This window comes from Macrotis lagotis, chromosome 5 (assembly GCF_037893015.1).
Source record: "Macrotis lagotis isolate mMagLag1 chromosome 5, bilby.v1.9.chrom.fasta, whole genome shotgun sequence".
NCBI lineage: Eukaryota > Metazoa > Chordata > Mammalia > Peramelemorphia > Peramelidae > Macrotis > Macrotis lagotis.
Window position 1 is genome coordinate 259,439,300 of NC_133662.1, and position 19,213 is coordinate 259,458,512.

The 19,213-nt window shown below is 45.8% G+C and overlaps 2 protein-coding genes across 5 annotated transcripts in view; one reads left to right on the forward strand and one right to left on the reverse strand.

The window, feature by feature from the left end:
• The window catches only part of IGF2BP2 (insulin like growth factor 2 mRNA binding protein 2), a 136,585-nt gene extending 133,575 nt beyond the window's left edge, over window positions 1–3,010 (forward strand). Inside the window, exon 16 of the mRNA XM_074189561.1 lies at window positions 1,560–3,010. Within this exon, the coding sequence (XP_074045662.1) occupies window positions 1,560–1,670 (111 nt within the window). The 3' untranslated portion in view covers window positions 1,671–3,010. The remainder of the gene's footprint in view (window positions 1–1,559) is intronic.
• The window catches only part of SENP2 (SUMO specific peptidase 2), a 44,948-nt gene continuing 28,246 nt past the window's right edge, over window positions 2,512–19,213 (reverse strand). Inside the window, exons 13-17 of one of the 4 annotated variants that reach the window (XM_074189559.1) lie at window positions 18,925–19,128; window positions 18,517–18,596; window positions 12,920–13,004; window positions 12,599–12,694; window positions 2,514–11,480 (exon numbers count right to left, since the gene is read on the reverse strand). In XM_074189559.1, the coding sequence (XP_074045660.1) occupies window positions 11,424–11,480; window positions 12,599–12,694; window positions 12,920–13,004; window positions 18,517–18,596; window positions 18,925–19,128 (522 nt within the window). In that variant the 3' untranslated portion in view covers window positions 2,514–11,423. Of the gene's footprint in view, window positions 12,695–12,919; window positions 13,005–18,516; window positions 18,597–18,924; window positions 19,129–19,213 lie in introns of all 4 variants that reach the window. The other 3 variants (XM_074189558.1, XM_074189560.1, XM_074189557.1) reach the window with 3 other exon arrangements.

Sequence of the window (19,213 nt, forward strand, 5' to 3'; positions counted from 1 at the left end):
GAAGGATGCGCTCTCTCCGTTGGCTTGATTGATCTGTCAAGGTTTTCCCACCTGTTTTGCGCTTCCTTTGTCCCTGGCATGGCAGCTTCCCCTTGCGTCATTTCCAGGGCCCCTGGGGAGTTGCTCTTAGTCAATAGTTCAGGCCCATGCGTGTTCTAAGCTCCCTGGAAACGTCTGTACTCTCCTCTTCTGTGGAAGCTGGGGGGGGGGGGGCACCCACACTACTGCCCCCAAGTCAGGGCGAGAGCAAGCTCAGCTAGATGTGGAGTCAGGAGACCCCAGTTCCCATCCCACTTAACACAACAGCCTGAATTGGAGGGGGATCAACACCCCCTCTTGGACCTCAGTTTGTCTCTGGTGGAGGGAGGACCTCCGAGGGTCTATCCAGATCCCAAACCAGGACACTGATTGCGTCACTAGTAAAGCAGCCAGAGGGCAGGAGGAATCCTTGGCTTTCTCTCCTCAGGGATTTCCTTACTTGAAGTAGGTGCTTAATGGATGTGTGGTCGTCGAACCTGCCTCCGATTATGTGAGACCTCAGTCAAGTTTACCATCTCTGAGCCTCGGTTTCCCCATCTGTAAGATGGAGTCCAAAGTCACTTCCACCCTAGACATATTCTATGGTTTCATGTGCTTTCCTGGTACTTGCCCCCGACCCCGGTTCCATCTTCCTCTAAGCTTAGGGCTTAGTTCCTCTCTGGGCTGCTGACCCACCAAGCTCTCCCAGATTCCACTGGGCAGACAAATCAGAGGCAGCCTCAATCTGCACAGAGACGGGACTCAGCTCTCCAAACTCCCCATTTCCTCCCTCCTGCTTCTGCTACATACCTATTCTGGATGGCCTTGCCAAGGTCCCTCAAGTCCCAATCTAGACTCCCGTGGTCCCTGAGAAAACTACTTCCCTTTGCCGGTCCTCTCCATCTCCTGAACACAACCCTAAATCAAGTATGAAATGACCACAGGCCTCATTCATCCATCCTGTTCCCAAGGGACTCTGCTGCTCTCCAGCCTCCCCAGCCCTGAACCCCTGTGGGGACCCCCAAGCTGCTGCTTGGCCTGTCTGCCTTGGGGAGAACCCCACCTTGGTTGCCCCCCCTTCCTGTCAGATGCACTATCTAGAGGGTTCAAAGAGGAGGCTTGGCAGCCTGGGGAGTTGGCTTCTTCCAACTGGTGTCAACTCCCCCCTGCCCCGAGCCTTGCCTGTCCCCGACCTGGTGCTGTCCAGGCCCCAGCTGCACATGGACTCACCTGTTCCCCTCTCCCTTTCTGGTTCTTTCTCTCCCCCTCCATCTCCTACTTCCCTTTGTCCTTGACCCCATTTCCTCCAATCTGTTTCTTGCTCTTACCTACCTCTTCCGTCTCTGCCTCTACTACCCCTCTGTTAACCCTCTCCCTTCCTTGTTCCCTTTCTCTTCTGTCACTCCCTTTTCTCACCTCCTTTATCCTTCACTCCCTCTCTCTCCCCATCCCATCTCTTGTTTCTTCCCCTGCTGCCCACCGTTCTGGTCTGCCTCTCCTCTCCACCCCTGGCCCCTCCCTGTGTCTCTCCCTGGCTGCAGACAGCCCAGCGCAAGATCAGGGAGATCGTCCAGCAGGTGAAGCAGCAGGAGCAGAAGCATCCTCAGGGAGCCGGGCCTTCATCGCAGTCGCAGCCACAGCGCACCAAGTGACCTGGGCAGCGAAGCCACCACAGATGAATGTAGGCCTTCCCATGCCGGACAGAACAAGACCAGACAGAGAAAGAGCGGGGAGCAAACCAAAGACCATCCGAGCCGGGACTCTGCAGAAACCTTGATAAAGCTTGCATCCCCTGCTAGGTGGCTCCAGGGATAAGTTGGGGGCACCCACACATGCACCCACACCCACCCCAGGAAGGCCCCAGGGCTCACCTGGCGCCAGGGTTTCTGCAGGCTCCCTGCTGACAACATCCCATTAGTCATATGCTCTTAACTCCCATGACTCTTTCCCTTAAGTTGGACTAACACAGGTGGATGTGTTGAAAACAAAGCTAAATTCTCCCCCCCGCCCATTTTGGAAGGAAAACAAAATTGGTTTCTGTAGGTCCACGTCTGTCCATGCACGAGGGTTCAGGTTCATTCCGTGGGCTACCAGGCGTGCCTACAGCAAGACTATACTGTAGAAATGTTATACATCAATAACTCGACTAACTCCAATTTAAAAACAAATGATTAATTTTTCTATTTCCTTTGCAAGAGAAAGGCTTTCCTAGAAGCCACCACTGGGACAGCTTATAGGGGTAAGCAGTGGGAGGGGGGAGGGGGGCTTAGGAAGGTACTAACAGCACCACACCACGCAGTTGGGGATCGCCCATGTGTGCCAACCGAAGGGATACCATCTTTGAGAAGAGGAATCTGTCTCCCTTCATCTGTATAAAGCTCACATATCCTTTCCTTGGTTTGCTTCACAGGTTCTAAACTGGTTTTGCATCCAGCCTTCTCATTGTGTCGCTTCCCCTCCCTCTGCCCTAGTTTTTCTTGCTTGCCCTCCCCCCTTCAGTCTCTCTTCCTTCTCTCCTTCTCTCCACACCCCCAGGCAAAGCAGAGCTCACAGAAAAACAGAGGAAAGAAAATCAAATCAAGCAACCACAACTTCCATTTAGGTGATGGATTAGAATAGGAAAGGAAACCATCTCCATGGTACTTGTCCCAGCAATCTTCAAAAAGTCAAGAAAAAAAAATCCCACTCGGACAAAAGAACGATTTTTGTCTTCTTTACATCTGTTTCTTTAGGACAAAGTCATCGGTGTGAGGGGAAGTCATTTTTCTTTCTTACAAACCAATCAAAAACAAGTGGGGAAAAAACCAACAAAAGAAAATTACCAGAGGTTGTTGGCCAAAGGTTGTTGCCCAGGTCATAGAAATTGCAAAAACAACAACAAAACAACTACCTCAGGTGTTTTTGTACCTCAGCACCTTGATCTCATGTTTCCCTTTTAAGAGATTTTGTACGCCTTGTAAACTGAGAGTTGGAGCATTTTTTTTTATTTTTTTAATAAAATCAAGTTGGAAAAAAAATAAAAATCAGCCACCATCTAGGAGGTGACATCCAGGTGTGCGCCAACCATTCTCTGCTGACCTTGGCTAGCTGAGAGCTGATGGCCTTAAAAAAGTTTATTGGAAAAGTTAAAAGGAAAAGCAGGGAAGGAAAGGATCGGCAATGTTTTGAGTAAGGTGCCTTTAGGGTTTATGCACCGAAGGATGGCCGTCTTATGGGTTTGTGTGAAATTGCCAATGTGCCAACAGACTGCAATGCCAGTTTCCTCTATTGCAAATAATATTCTGTGAAAACACACACAAACACACACACACACAAATAACAAAAAAAAAAAAAAAAAAGAAATATATCCCGCTAACAAGAGCCTGACTTAGTCATGATCTCGTTTGTTTTCAGCCACTTCCCAGAGGATCCCAGGATGGAGTCCAGGTGTCTGAGTCCCAGAGACCCTTGGGAGGCTGAGGGGGGTGGGGGGTTGAGGTGGACGATGTGGAGGGATGGCAGGCTGGGACACGAGAGGAGGATCTCAATTAACAACAATCTAGCTGAGGGCCTAGGCTCTTCTGTGGCAACACTGTGACCATAACAGGCACGTGAAAAAAAAAAAATGCAGTCTTCCTCATTTTCCCCTGGGGAGAATCTCGGCAGCTCCCTGGACTTCATAACCATCTCTGGGCTGATGAGCCTTTCTCCATCCATTCCCCCCCCAAATATTACTACCCCTCTAGTGCAGACTTCCAAAATAGAGGAGAGTAGCCAGGGATGGGGGAGGGCTGGGCCGGGCCCTCCTCACGGGCTCCCAGTGTGACACACAGGGAATGAGCAGGGTGGGGCTGAAAGGAAAAACCAGTCAATCAGTCAACAATCATTTCTTTATTAAGTGCTCATCACGGGTCAGGCTCTCATGAGGTGCTGGTGATGACAAAGAAAACCATCATCCTTGCCCTCCAGGAGCTTACATTCTGATGGGGAAGACATACATGTTAAGGGAGAACAAGCTAAACAACAGGGGACACAAAGCCCAGGCCTCCAGGAGTGGCGGTACTTGAGTTCATCCTCAAGGGCACCAGGAATCCTAGCAATGTGATTGGCCCACTAGCCCACACTAGTCCTGGGGAATGGGAGCGCAGAGGCTTAGTAACAACAGAAAACTAAGAAGCCTTTGAACCTAGAGGAACTAGGCAGCTGGTAGCTCAGCAGAGCCTCCAGTCAGGGAGACCAAGTTCAAATCCAGGCTCAGAGGAGTATCTGAAGCTGGGAGTCATTTAACCTCTGGTTCCCTGACAGAAGGATCTCTTGGATCCAATGGACAAGGAAAATGACCCATGTCCAGAGGGTCAGTCAGAATGGAAGTCACTGAGAGCAGGGAATGACCTGGTCAGACCTCCTAGGCTGAGATGTAATCAGGGTCTCTGAGGCTGGTGACAACTGTTAAGACACACGGAGGGATAAGAGCAAGCAAGGGGGATGAAGGATAAAGGTGACGAGAAAAGGGCATCTTGGACACGTTGAGAAGTCGAGGTGTCAGCAGGTGGTGATGCCCAACCAGCCAGAGCTGGGAGTCACCCTTGGGAACTGATGAGATTGGAGGAGAGACTAGAGAAAGGGTGAGGGCCCAGGACAGAGCCATGACTGGTGGGCATGAGCTGGGATGAAGAGCCAGCCAAAATGATAAAGGAGTCAAAAAGGAAGAGAACACAGAGACCCAATCCTCAAAATCCAGGGAGATTTAAGGCTGTAGAAGAGGCAACTAAGAGATCACTACTGACGGCAGGGTTATTTAAGACAGGCGAGGAAACAGTGGAGCCACCAAGAGCAGCAGTTTCTCCAAGAAGGGCACTAGCTGGCAGAAAGACTGAAGATTAGATGGTGAGGATGGGGGTGGGGAATTTAGGGCATAGACTGGAGGAGAGAAGACAGTGGAGGACATTGTCTTAAAGAGAAGGGAAAACTGTCAGGGAATGGCTTCAATACTGTTAGCCAACTACAGCACAGAGACTGAGACCAGTGGCAGAGAGACCGGAGAACATTATGGTGGAGCCAATCAGCATAGTTCTGGGTCTGGGTGGCAGGAGCAGGGGTGGGATTTGAGGGAGATGGGGCAAAGCAAAATGAGAGGTAGATTGGAGCCAGACAATGTGGGCTATGGTCACTGTCCGGCTAAGAATGTTGTGTATTAATCCCAGAGACAGCGTAAAGGCACTTAAAGAGGTCTGATCACATCAGACCTGTGCAATAGAAAAACTTTTGGCAACTGTGTGAAGTCTGCATAGGCAAGTGAAAACTAGAAGCAGGAAGACTTGTCTAGGCGATTACAATTGTCTAGGTGAGAGTGGTGGCAGCGCTGGGAGGGCAAGAAAGGCTGCATGGAGCATTTAAGCACCCCATTGGAGAGGAAAAGAGGGGGAAAGAGTCAAAAGATGACTGAAGTTTTAAACTTGGAGACTTGCTCAAAGACAGAGGTGCCATGAACAAAAAGTTGGGGAAAAGGACCCTCTTTCTGGTTATTATTGCATTTCCCAAAAGAAAGAAAGTCTCTGCCCTCAGGGAGCTTCAAGAGAGACAACACAGAGCACAGAGGAGGTTAGGGAAGGGGGCTGGAGTCCGGGAAGTGACAGAGATGCTGAGTGGAACCATATGGATAGCAGAGAATTTGTGAAACTCCTAAGAGAATCTGCAGCCCAGCCCAAGGCTGAGTGGATTCAGTTTGATCTCGGTAACTGAGAAGAACAGGAAAGGGATGGGCAAGTTACAAATGCAAGGGGAAATAATGGGGGGGGGGGTGAAGGTGGAGACTGAGACCCAACGTAATCGTGGCTCTATCGTGGCTCTGAAACAAAGTTGGGAAATTAGTGCCGAGGAAGTAGAAGCCACAAATACTGTTGAAAACAACTTTTCTAAAGAGAGCACATAACAGCTGAACATAACATAACAGGGTCACCGGAAAGGTTAGGGTTGGGTTTTTACTCCCCTTGGGGTGGCAGAGACCTGAGCACAGAGAAAAAGATGAACATTTAGCAGTGGAATGGTCAAAATCCCTGAGAAGATGCATCTCTTGCACCCAGTAAGGGTAAGCCCAATCCTGTTCTAAGTGGAAAAGGAGAAGAAAGGAGGTAAATAGCTAACAAAAATGCTGCCAAGGAGCAGGGGAGTCCACTTTTAAACCTATTTATTATGCAGCAGATCCTATGCTAAACACTAGGGATACCAAAAGAAGCCAAAGACAATCCCTGTCCTCCAGAAGCTTCCATTCAGGGGGTGGCAGAATGGGAAGACACAGGCAAACACACAAGTTCTATATGGAACACATGAGAAGGCACTGGAACAGAGGGCTTCCTGAAGAGGAGACTTTCACTGGGACTTCAAGGAAGCCAGAGAAACTAATGGGTGGGGATAAAGACAATGCCCAGAACCAACCAGAGATGGAGGGCCTTGTTCATGGACCACCCAGGCAGGGAGGGGAATAGGGTGTAAGATGACTGGAAAGGTGGGAGGAAGTGAGGTTACCAAAAGCCACTCAAAGGCTCCAGAAGACAAGAGGGAGGGGCACACCTGACACTTTCACAACTTACGTAGACTAGACTAGAGTGGGGACAGGCAAGCGGACCCACCAGTAATAAATAGTGCAGGAGGGAGGCAAGGAGGGTCTACACCTGTCAGGAAACAAGTGGAAGACTTGGAGATGGGGCTGGGAGCTCTGTAAGAAGCTTAAAAGGTGAATCTGGAAGGAAGAAAAGGCTCCCAAGGCAGCAAGGTAAGAGAAAAAGCAAAGCAGCAAACTGGCTGCATGAAGGGCCTGCAGGGCGCAAAATCCAGGGAACAGAGGGCATGGGGGCACACTGTGGGAAAGGCTACTGGATGGCCACAAAGGGCAGGTGGTTGGGATGAGCTCACTCATTTCTCACAGCTGGTGGAGCTAGACTGGAGATGGACATGTGGAGAGGCCATGAGCATGGCTCTTCTTTCCTCCTAACAGCCCTGTGAATTTGGTCCAAGTCGCCTGTCTGGTCTGGCCCTCTCTCCGCTACAACCATGAGTAGGGAGAGAGCTGTCAAGTCTGATTGCTCCACTGTATACAGGAGGGAACTTCATTAAAGTCACTGAAAGAGGAAGCAGTGAAGCAGGGATGCAGAAGCAGATCCAGACTTCAGTTCTGGCCATAATTCTACTGTACCGCCATGCTAGTCAAAGAATGGGCAAGGGCACCACTGAGAGTCACCAGAGAGGCTTTCACCCCTCCATGCTGGGTGTGGCTCTCATTGTGGCACAAGGGCATCCGAGCCTCCCGGTAACCCTGAGGTAGGCATGAGGATTGACACTGACAGATGAGGAGCCTGGCGGGTTGGTCACCCAGGGTCAGAGCAGGTGTAAAACCGAGGCAAGGGTAAAGATGACAGATTTTGAAAGGCATCTGCAGAACAGTCAAGATTGGCTGCTGAACATTAGTGTTGTGTGAAACTAATTTGGAGGGGTGGTGGGAACTTTACAAAGGGTAGAGGCAGAGCATCTTTTCCCAGCTTGCTCACATGCCTCTCCTACCAGCTTCCTTTCTAGAGAATACACATTTTTCTGAGCTTCCCCCCCCCCCCCCCCCAGCTTTACAGGATGGCTGAGGGGCAAGGAAGGGAAAGACGCATTGAGAAATGAAGGTCATTTGAAATCAGAGGTTTGAAAATAGAAACTCCTGTTATTGCCCAGATACTTTTGTGGTCTTTCCAATTTGTTTTAGAAAATGGATTTACATTTTCTCATTCTGCAAGATGTTCAAAGGGCCCCCAAATCATTACTACTTTCCTCATTGGTCTTAAATGAGGAACCAGGGTGGGGGTGGGTGTCAACAAATGACAGCTGGTTTGTTTCCCAGAAGCTCATTGGACAGCCAGTTGTTTGAAACTCAGAGCAACAGAAACCCACAGGGGAGGGAAGCTGCTTTCTGGCTTGGCTGAATTTGCTACCCCAATAACAAAAGCTCTCCTCCACCAGTGATCATCTCTAACTGGTTCCCTACAGAGAGGGGCTCTGAGGCAAAGAGGCAGAATCACATTGGAGAAAGGAACCAAAGCTAGCAAAGGGGAGGAAGGAGGCAGGAGGCAGGGTCTCCTAGGATGGCAGAAAGAGATCTTTCAGGGGGTTATCAACAGTCTCTCTTCAGATGCTATGAGAACCGGTCCAACCATTACAGAAAACAACTTCTAACTACATGGGGGAAAAAGTGCTAGGCAACTACTCCAAGGAAGACAAAAGACAAAAAGAATGGTCTCATAGCAGCATATTCTGTGATGTTCAGGAATGAAGAGTATCAGTTGGGCAATGGCTAAACTGTGATGCATAAATGCAAGGGACTATCACTGTATCATAAGCAAACAAGGAAAGGTTTCTGTGAGCTGATGGAGAAGAAAATGAACAGAATTCACTCATCTATGACAACATAAATGGGAAGAACATTAAAATTAAGCGGAACACTGTAAACGTGATGACCCCAGAATGAGAACCACTCCCCCCACCCCCCAGAAGTGGGGGGTGCCTACAGGTGTGGAGTGGTGCACATGCTGTCTATCAGTAAACCCTTTGTTACAAAGGAGGCTGGTTGCATGTGTGAGAAGGACATCAATAATAAAACTCTGGAGAAGCTTGAGGTGATTAAAAGAATTAAAACATCCACAAGGGCTGGGAAAACCTAAGGAAAAAACTAATCAAATCACTAATAAAAGAAATGCAAAATAAAAACTACTTGAAGTTTCATCTCAAATGCAGGAAATTATCAGAGATACAAAACCACATCGGAGATGATACAAAGAGCTCTAGGGAGACAGGTATACTGTGAACTGGTCCAATGTTTCTGGGAAACAATTTGGAATTCCATGAACTAATGGAATTCTATAGTATCACTCTACTGTTGATACCCACTGACTCAGGGAGGCCAGCACGGAGATCTCTGTAGGGCAAGAACAGTAAAAACAGGCCCAAACAAAAGTCTCACAGCAATACTTTTTAGTAGCAAAACCTGAAAACAAAATGTGTGCCAACTGGGAGCAAATAGTTCAACAGATGGATACTATTATGCCCCTAGAAACAGTGGATGCTGAAGAATTCAATGTGAACCGATACATCACAACGTAAGCAGAAACCAAACCACGGACACTACGACAATAAGTGAAAGAATACACAAAGTTCAAAGCTGAGCAACTGTAACTCAACTCTGTGTTCCATTCTGTTCCAGAGAACATGTGAAGAGATCCACCTCCTGCCCTTTTTGTGGAGGTGGGGGAATACAGGTACACAATGGTATACACACTATCAAATACAGGCACTGAATTGGCTTTGTTTAGAGCTGTTTGTGTTTTGTGTTCATAGGGGGTAGGGAGGCTATTTCCAGAAACGGCTGTGATAGAACAAATGCCATTAATAAAATATAGTATTTAAAAATATATTTTGGAGAAAGGAATTTTTAAAAGCCCCTCTGAACTTAGAATGAGGCTAAAAAGATTGAGTAGTTGAGACCTACTCAACTACCCCACAGGCCCAATACTTAAGGACAACTAAACTGGGGAACAGCCCCAATCAATGCCTAGAGAAATGGGAGATCCAGAAAGCAGGATCCAACTAGAATGTGCATGGACTGGGAAGGCGCCAGTTACCAGAGGGTCGATTGGCCACTGCAGCTGGGCTTCTCTTCCTTTCTTAGAAAAGTCCGTGTGCCTGTACTCACGATGGAGGGCACAGGAAAGAGAGGCCACACCAGTATGTGGCCAATGACCTTCTCACTGGTTCACACCAGACACCAGATTGTCACACTAGGTACCTCCTTTCTATCTCTAGGCACCAAAGCAAGCTGTTCTGGAAATTTAAAAAAAAAAAAAAAAAAAAAAACCCGTTTCAGCATAGATTTACCAGGGCTCTTGGCCAGGCAACCTTTTATTACATAGGGGAAAGACACATACCAGGCACTAGATACTGCAATATGGGTTTTGATCTTTCCTTATACCAACAAATATTCCTTCAAATCTTCAGAAAGTAGAAGCAGCCGAACTGGATGCTTTTAAATTTAAAAAAACAAGTTAAATACAAACTTTCATATGTAAAATAGATTATTCAGCAACAACCTTAGCCTTGGAATAGGCTCGTTCACAGATTTCAGCTCAGGGAAAAAAAAAGATCCAAATAAGTACAAAACTTAATTTTAGTTTTCTATAGAAAAAAAGAAACTTTGAGAAAAATAGCTTTACCTTGGATAGTATCTCTTGAAATAAACAATTCTTGCCATCTCTTCTAACTTGGGGACTTTGCCCCCCATTCAGCTGAAAGACAGCAGGAACAATCTTGGGTTCACAGTAATTACAAATCCAGTTACAGGAGCTAAGCCAAGTTTCTTCCTTTTCAGAAAAGGGAAACAGTCTCCATAATAAAATCAAGTCAGTGTTCTGAAGGTGAGTGACTATGCAGGCAGGACTTCGGGGATGGGATGGGATGGACCGAGAGGAGCGGCTGCCATCGTGGGTGGCTCTAGTGGGAATGAGCCACCTCCCTGCCTGCCCCTGGGGTTCAAGCCAGAGGCAGAGGCTGGAACCAAAGCTCAGCTGTCTGTATGCCTGTTTACCTGTCTCTTTTAGTCCACCCCAACAGAGCTCCCTCCAGCTCCAAGGTAGCAGCCATTGTTGGATAAGTTAAAAACCTCCCACCCCTCCCCTCTCCTGTGGTTAGGAACCCCAGGACCCAGCCAGAGGGAGTGGCTCAATGAATAGTCCTTTCAGAAATAAATATTCATAGAAGTAAATATAGAGTTTCATTTGAGTGGGCAGGCAGCATCCCTGCCCAGTTCTTGAACACCAATACACACACACCCACACGCAAACACACTCTCGATAGATAGCTAGATATACACACACATAGACACACACACACAGAGTAAACCCTGCATTTCCTACATTCTTGAAGAAACAAAATGTCCTTTAACGACACATTAAATGAGTGTTTGTTTTCCTAGGGATTGCCCAGCAGAAAATTCTGCCAAAGGGCACTGCGTGATAGGTGGGAGCTCAGTCTTCTGTCCCCCCAGGCTGAGGCTCCAGGTGCCTCCATGCAGGCCTTGCAACTTGGTACCTGCAAAGCAGCAGAAGCGACGCTGGGGCTTCCTAACTCATGAGGCAGAAGTTAAATGGGACCATCTGGAGACATCTCAAGAAGCTACAGGAACAAGAGTGGCCTTCTCAGAGCAGCTGCTGATGAAGGATTTCCCACACCATCCTCTTCCGGAAGTGCGGCATCTGATTCTGAAAGGAATCACCCGAGAGGCTACTTACACAGGATCTTACACAAGGGGAGAAATACCACTGTCACTTCCTCGAGAAGATACTTGGCTCCTCTAGGTCACTCTGGAGACCATTCTAAGACAACGGCATCATCCAGCGCTATACTCTTCCACTGGAGGTGGTACTACCTGTTGATCCATCACAAACTCCCCAGGCCTGGAGAAGATTTAAGTTTTGTGTTATCTGGAAGAGCTGGGGTGTTGAAGTGTTCCTGTTCATCCAAAATATGGTTTAACTGACAGCCAGCATGTCATTAACTGGCTGAAGACCACCGAGACCAACAGTTCGTGAACTGTCTCTGCCGCAACTGTCAGCAACCCATCCCAAGGTCCCCTTCAGATCTACAAAGTGCTTCATAACTCCATGGAGGAAGGAAGAGAGAACTGGACTGAGTGTCCCAAGACATGAATGGAGATACCAACTCTTGCCACTGGGGTTTCTGGGAGAGCCACTTCTCTCTGGGCCTGAGAACCATTGGACTTCTGGAGTCCTCTCTCTGCTCATGCCTGACAAGTGGTTGGCTAGTGAGGGGAAGCCCCCACTTCCCAAGGCAACACATCCTCTTTCTGCTCATCCTTCCTTCAAGTCTATATTTGCTTCTCTGCCTCAGTCTCCTGATCTATAAAATGAGGGAGCTGAATGAAATTGTTTCTAAAGTCCCTCCCGGTTCTAAATTCTAAACCAATTAAAGGAGAAAGAGTGAATTTCAGGCAGTACTTTGGGTCTGTTGTCCAATTCTCAGACCCAGCAGAAAACGCTTCCCAGACATCAGTGGGACTTACTCTATGTGCCTATCTTTTAAATTCCTCTTTAAAAAATAATATTTATCCTATGGGATAGCTCTAGGGGAAAGGAAAGAAGACATGGGATACTATAGTGATGCAAGAAACAAAGCATTAATAAAATTTTTAAAAAACTAACAGCAGGGGCGGCTAGGTGGTGTAGTGGATAAAGCACCGGCCTTTGAGTCAGGAGTACCTGGGTTCAAATCCAGTCTAAGACACTTAATAATTACCTAGCTGTGTGGGCTTGGGAAAGCCACTTAACCCCATTTGCCTTGCAAAAACCTAAAAACAAACAAACAAAAAAAACTAACAGCAATAGGAAAGAAGTGGCTCCTGTGTACATCTAGGCTCTACAAAATTTTCTCCTAGTTACCAAGCCTAGGAATTATCTGAGGAAAGACAGACCCAGTGACCTACATATACTGACAAGGAAACAGAACTGAGAAGTGAATGGCAACCTAGTGGAGAATGGCCAGAGACTTCACAAACCTGTGTAAAGGTGATGGGCTTGTCCTGAGAGAGAAAATCTGCATATTTACAAGCAAACATTCCACAATCACTTCCATTTGACTGCTGAGGAATCTCCTAAAAACAAAGGGATAAAACAACATTATCCAAATCAGAAAGCCCCCTTTCATTAATGTGGATTTGTAATGTAGTAAGGTCAGGATTAAATCTGCTCCATATTCTGAAATAGAAGAGACCCTTTTCAGAGGATGGTGGTTATTACTTTCTGATCAAACTCCCCAATTCACAGAGAAGAAAACCAGGGGAGGTTGGTACCTTCTAGGGCACAGTTTGGTCACTTACATAGGGTTTCGCACTTTCCAGAGTCCATTCTGCAGGATTCAGCTCTCTGTTTCTTTTGGTCTTGCTTTCATCTTGGAGATATTGGCTGAAAACAAGAAGAAACACTGATCAATCCCAACAGCACTTCTGGGTCCAATCATCTGCATGAATCCATCTTTCCCAAGCCAATTCCTTATCACAAACTTTTAAAATGAATTCTACAAGGAACTGTGACACCAGAAAGAAAAACCTCATACAATACAAAACATCCTGAAGGGAAAAAGACAACATGATCCAGTACACATCCTATTAAAAATGGCTTTTCTGTCACTGATTTAGTTACAGAAGGAAAACCAAGTCAACCCTAACTTAGCTGTTGTCACTTAGTCCTTATCCTGTCCTAAAGCTAAGATGCTAGAGGACACTGAGGGAAGAAGAGACTGAAGAGAGACCTAAGGCACAGAGCGAAAGCTAATAAAGACAGTCAAGATAATGAACTGATTTCAAACTAATGGTCTTATCTAACACTTCCAGCGGGCTGATATGTGGACCATGCCAACCCTAAAGTAATTCACATTTACAGGTATCTTGGAGAAATCCTGAGAAGAGCAACAATGCCAATGAAAGATCAGCAAAGAACTGGAAACAAACCAGCAGATGCTTCCCTCTTTTAATAGGATCCTCTGGATAAAATACTGCTAGCCTGTGGATACTGATGACAACTATAGAAGATATACCTATTGCCCTCTGAAATTCAGTCTATTAAGCAGGGAGAAAAAGGACATCCTTAAATAGTTCATTTCCCCCGCCTCAAGCCTGGAAAGAGATCAGGACATGACCTGAAAAAATGGGAAATCAAAAATACTGACAATTATGGTTTAAGGATCCCCTTGGTGTCTCAGGATACACTTTCTTCCAACACAGATTAAAGAGTTAAAATATATGTCATTTCCTTCTTTGGATCTCATGTCAATCTGAGTCAACTGTATTAAGTTCAAATTACACTGCTCCATTATAATCCTACAGTGTACAAAATCCAGTGGGGCTGAATGAAAGCTAAAAGGAGAGAAACAAAGCTGAAATAAAATACAGTTTCTATCTTCACGGAGCTTACAGTCTGCTAGAGATATATTGCACATGAACAGATGAACCAAAATATATAATGATCCACTCCAACAAGGATTTTTCAAGGACCTATCAAACACAGGCACTTGGGCTAGCTGGTGACTTACACCTGGGAGCATCATGAAAACTGTGCTCAGAGAATTGTTCTTCTCAGTTTCAGAGATGAGGCTCAAAGGGTTAAGTTGTTAGCCAGAGCATCAGAAATGGGATTTGAACCCACATCTTTCTACTTCCAACTCTAGCACTCTGCATTAGCTGCAGAGGTCACCCTGAGTAGACAGTTCAAGTCTTTTAATCTTATATGACACATAAGAGCTACTCCACTGCCATCATTTTACCCATCTGGAAGCTGGGATGGGAAATGACTTACAAGGTCATTCCTGTAGTTACATAGCCAAGTGGGCTTTGAACAGTCCATTCACTGCCAAAGGTAGCCAGGAAGGGACCATACACTGTGTTCTACACCTAGATGGGTATTCTAAGAGGAAATACTGACTAGCAATCAATGGCATCTCTAGAAACCTCGGGCCTATCACAAATACAGCAAGTAAAATGAATGTCCACAATCTCATGTTAAGATCATTACTCTTCAAGACAAATGGTCCAAAATAAGCCCCACCCTAAGGTCCAGTAGCCAGCCTTCCTTTTTGGGAGGTCTCTTCTCTCTTCACAAATTTTTCTCACTACTTACAAACAAGCTCAAACTTCTCTTATCCTTTTTAAAATTTATTTAAGGGGCAGCTAGGTGGTGCAGTGGATAGAACACCGGCCCTGGAGTCAGGAGTACCTGGGTTCAAATCCTGTCTCAGATACTTAATAATTACCTAGCTGTGTGGCCTTGGGCAAGCCACTTAACCCTATTGCCTTGCAAAAACCTAAAAAAAAAAAAAGGCAATGAGGTTTGAGTGACTTGCAGCTAGGCAATTATGAAGTGTCTGAGGCCAGATTTTAACTCAGGTCTTCCTGACTCCAGGGTTGGTGCTCTATCCACTGCTCCACCTAGCTGCCCACCTCTCTCTTATCCTTTTAAGAAAAGCTCTTTTGCTAGCAAACTTTTTTTAAATTGTAAATATAACCTCTTTATAGTTATAAAGAATATCATGTAACTGATAAATACATCTTACTCATCAATAAGTTACCTCACAGTGGGACCCCACAATTACTATTTGTTCAGTCATCTGTCAGAATCCCCCCCAGATCCTCCAAAAATCCAATCTCAAATGTTACATTTCAAACCCCAATACAATTCTTATTTATGCCATGGGTAATCCAATGGCAGAGGACTAAATCATCAGATGAAACCTTGGTTCATCTAGTTTAGCAAACTTCTTAAATGAATAAGCCCCAACTCATTTACTCAGATGGAATCATCCAATACTGCCATTTGCCCAAACTGCTCTCTCAAGGCCAACAATCACTGAAAAAGCCAATGTGAAACAGCTGGATTCAAATCAGCTTTCTGACCCCTACCTCTGACCCTCAACCTCCCTAAGCCCCAGTTACTTCATCTGTAAGCCAACTCAAGGGAAGTTTGTTAGAGGGTAAAGCATTTTTCAATTCTTTTTTTTTTATGGTCACACTTAGTGACTTCATCCAATGGCAGGTGGAGAACAGAAGCTTGATAAATGCCCGTTGATGGACGGGTCATGAATCCATGACCTCCTATCTATCTCTTATGGAAAATATTAGAGCATTGCTTTTATTTCAGGCTCCATCTGTGCTGAGCAGCGTGGATGTTTAATAAATGTTCATTGAATATTACAAGTGAATGACAGGACCTAGACTTGTATTCTCTCTAAAGTCCTCTCCAGACCACTGATATGTGAAGGGAAAGCTGGGGAAGAGGGGTGACTCCAATATATTTATCTACCAAAGACAAAATCATACAAAATGACCTCTGGAGGAAGCCTAACATGAAGGACAGTCTGTTAACCACACAACAGGGGAGCCTGGGGAGCCCAATGTAGGCCTAGCCCAGGACGTGATACCTCTGAACGATGGCATATCAAATAAAGATCAGTGGGGCAGCCCGGATAAACATCCTCAGGTCAAACAGTCCTACCAGGGATGGGGCCTGAGGTAAGCTGCATTTCTTTTCTGAGAGTTTCTGGCGAGAGCAGAAGATCTCTAGGGTCCTTTCTAATTCTACCATTCTGGGATCCGAGGTCCCCAAGTCCAGGGCCTCAGGACTCTACCATGCCAAGAACAAGCCAAGCCAGTCCAAGCTCTCTGGTTACTGACAAGATTACTGGTTTGCTCAATCAGAGCAACGCCGCCAACTGGACAGGTCTGGATTTCAGTCTAAGGTAAGTGACAGAGCACCTCAACAACCATGCACCATTCACTATGATCTCACTTGAGCCTCACAAGCAGCTTTATGAAAGGAAGGATGGATTACAGGCAATATCCCCATTTTACAGATGAGGAAAGTGAAGCTCAGGCTAAACTTGGAGTCAAGTTAGAGCCCTCTAGTGGGAAAACACAGAATTTGCTGAGTACACATTTGGACCTAAATAGTATCATTAACAAATCAAAGGTCTCCAGTCCTCAGCTCTGTTCTGACATTTTTATAAAAACCTTGTTCGACATTACTTGTACAAAAATATTTATAGCAGCCCTGTTTGTGGTGGCAAAGAATTGGAAATCAAGTAAATGTCCTTCAATTGGGGAACGGCTTAGCAAACTGTGGTATATGTATGTCATGGAACACTATTGTTCTATTAGAAACCAGGAGGGACAGGATTTCAGGGAAGCCTGGAGGGATTTGCATGAACTGATGCTAAGTGAGATGAGCAGAACCAGAAAAACACTGTACACCCTAACAGCAACATGGGAGTGATGTTCAGCCTTGAAGGACTTGCTCATTCCATCAGTGCAACAATCGGGAACAATTTTGGGCTGTCTGCAAAGGAGAATACCATCTGTATCCAGAGAAACAACTGTGGAGTTTGAACAAAGTGCAAGGACTATTCCCTTTAATTTAGGGAAAAAACAGGTATCTTATTGTCTGAGCTTGTTACCTCTTAGACTTCTCTTCTTTAAGGATATGATTTCTCTCTCATCACATCCAATTTGGATCAAGGTACAACATGGAAACAAAGTAAAGACTGAGTGCTTTCTGGGGGGGGGGGAAGCAAGATTGAGGGGAAAATTGTAAAACTCAAATAATATCTTTAATAAAAATAAATGTAAAAACACCTTGTTCGAAATCCATAAATGATGTCTATCAGATGTGTGGCTGACGCAAGACTAGGGGGAAGAGCTTACCCACTGGACAAGAGACTTGGGATCCCAAAAGACAGACTGAAGTGACAGCACAAAACAAACACAGGGATAAATGTAAATTCTCCTCTTTGGAAGAGACAAAGTCAACTGTTGGTATACATTTAATCTTCATTTATAAAAGTATTAAGGCTGTTAATTAACTGAAAGGTTTAACATGAGGAAATCAAAAACCTTCACTGGATCTTGGGCTCTGCAAGGAAGAGTGCCCAGAACAAGAGGCATATTGTGAGATTTGGAGGGAGAGGACCCAGAAAGACCACATCCCGGAGTGAGGCCTCTTGGTCTTCTCTGAGGTGGATTTACCTGGTTTGCCTCCCTGGGGGCTATGACTGGCCAAAAGTGCCAGCTAGACAGTATTTAGCATCTCTGAGGACCCCATTTTAAGAGACACTGACAGGCTAATGTTGCAGAGACTGCAAATCAACAGTTGGAAACCTGGGTTCAAATCCACACCTGATAATTACTACCTGGATGATCTTGGCACCTTCCATGTCCAGATCTAGGATGCTACAATCAGCATAAGCTGAAATGAACTGCGTTTAAGTCTAACAGACAGAGGCAAGTAAAGTGATCATCTGAAGGATTGTGATGAAGGAAGGGGATCCAACTTGTTCTGGTCAGGGCAGACCTGGGACAAACAAGTGGATATTGGAGCAAAGTAGATTTTGGCTCCAAAGAAGAGTTAGCACCATCCAAAAATGGGAAAGACTACATTCCTTTCCTTTGTTCAAATCAAGGCCACCAGGCCCTGGTGGCCATACACAACTATGGGGGAATGGGAAAATTTGCCTTCCTCCTCCCTAGTTTCAACTAAGAAATAATTCAAGTCTGAGAAACAAAAAGCTTCCCTAAGCAGTGAGAAGCCCAAGTGACATGCCGCCATTTGTCAGAAGCTACAAAAAGCAAAGGCATGACCACGTCTGGCTCAGACCTCGGCAGGAGTTCCTCCACAGTCAGAACTTGGTACTTTCTAATCACAAAGACATTTAGTTCAGGTCTGCTCAGTTTTGATGATGGGTTAAGGGTTCATACACAATGCAAGTCAAACCAGGATTTTGTAATGTTTCTGAGATTGATGTTGAAACCAAATACTCAGTCATTTGTTATCTGTGAGGCCTGAAGAGGCCTTTGTTGGCAGGCATCCTTGCCCCAATGGCCCACCTGGCAATCACCCGGTCCAGAAGGCAGGCAGCCTGTTTTTTACTTACAGCATCAGGTTACAGATTCGGTGGCCTTTTTGTCCCATAGAATCCAGGTACCTAATAGTCTTTTTCCTCACATCTATCACCTGAAATAGAAAAACACGGATATCAAAAGCCAGAAACCACCAGGTCCTACTTGGACCAGAAGTGGAAAACTCCATTCACTTCTGAAGACATGAAGAGAACTGCAAAGTGACCCAGGATACTGAAAACTCACAGACAAGGATGACATCTTATACTTAAGTCAAAACTGAAGCCTTCAACAAAGGATCTGGCAGGGACAGTTGGCCCTATTTACTTATCACAGAAAATGATCTCTTCTGCAGGTCACAGAGGAGCTAAAGTCACAGCTTCGACCTCACATTCTCCACAGTCTACTAAGACCTAGGTATTTTAAAAATAAACCCGACTCACCACCAAGCTCCAGTGCACCCTGCGGTGAATGGGCACCAAGACGAGCTCTTGTTCAAAGAGGTCCAGCCCTTTAGTCCATCTTTTCACTGCCTGGTAGCCACCGGCACTCAGTTTGGGATAGAAGAATGTGCTAAAGGCATGAAGCACTGGCAATCCTTGCTTTTTATTTCTCTCCACCAGTAGATTCATGTAAAAATTGATAATCTATAAAACACCAAAAAGGGAGATCAGAAGAAGATTCACCTGGAGAAATGCTCTTTCCCACCACCATGGAAGGCCCCCAAAGGTG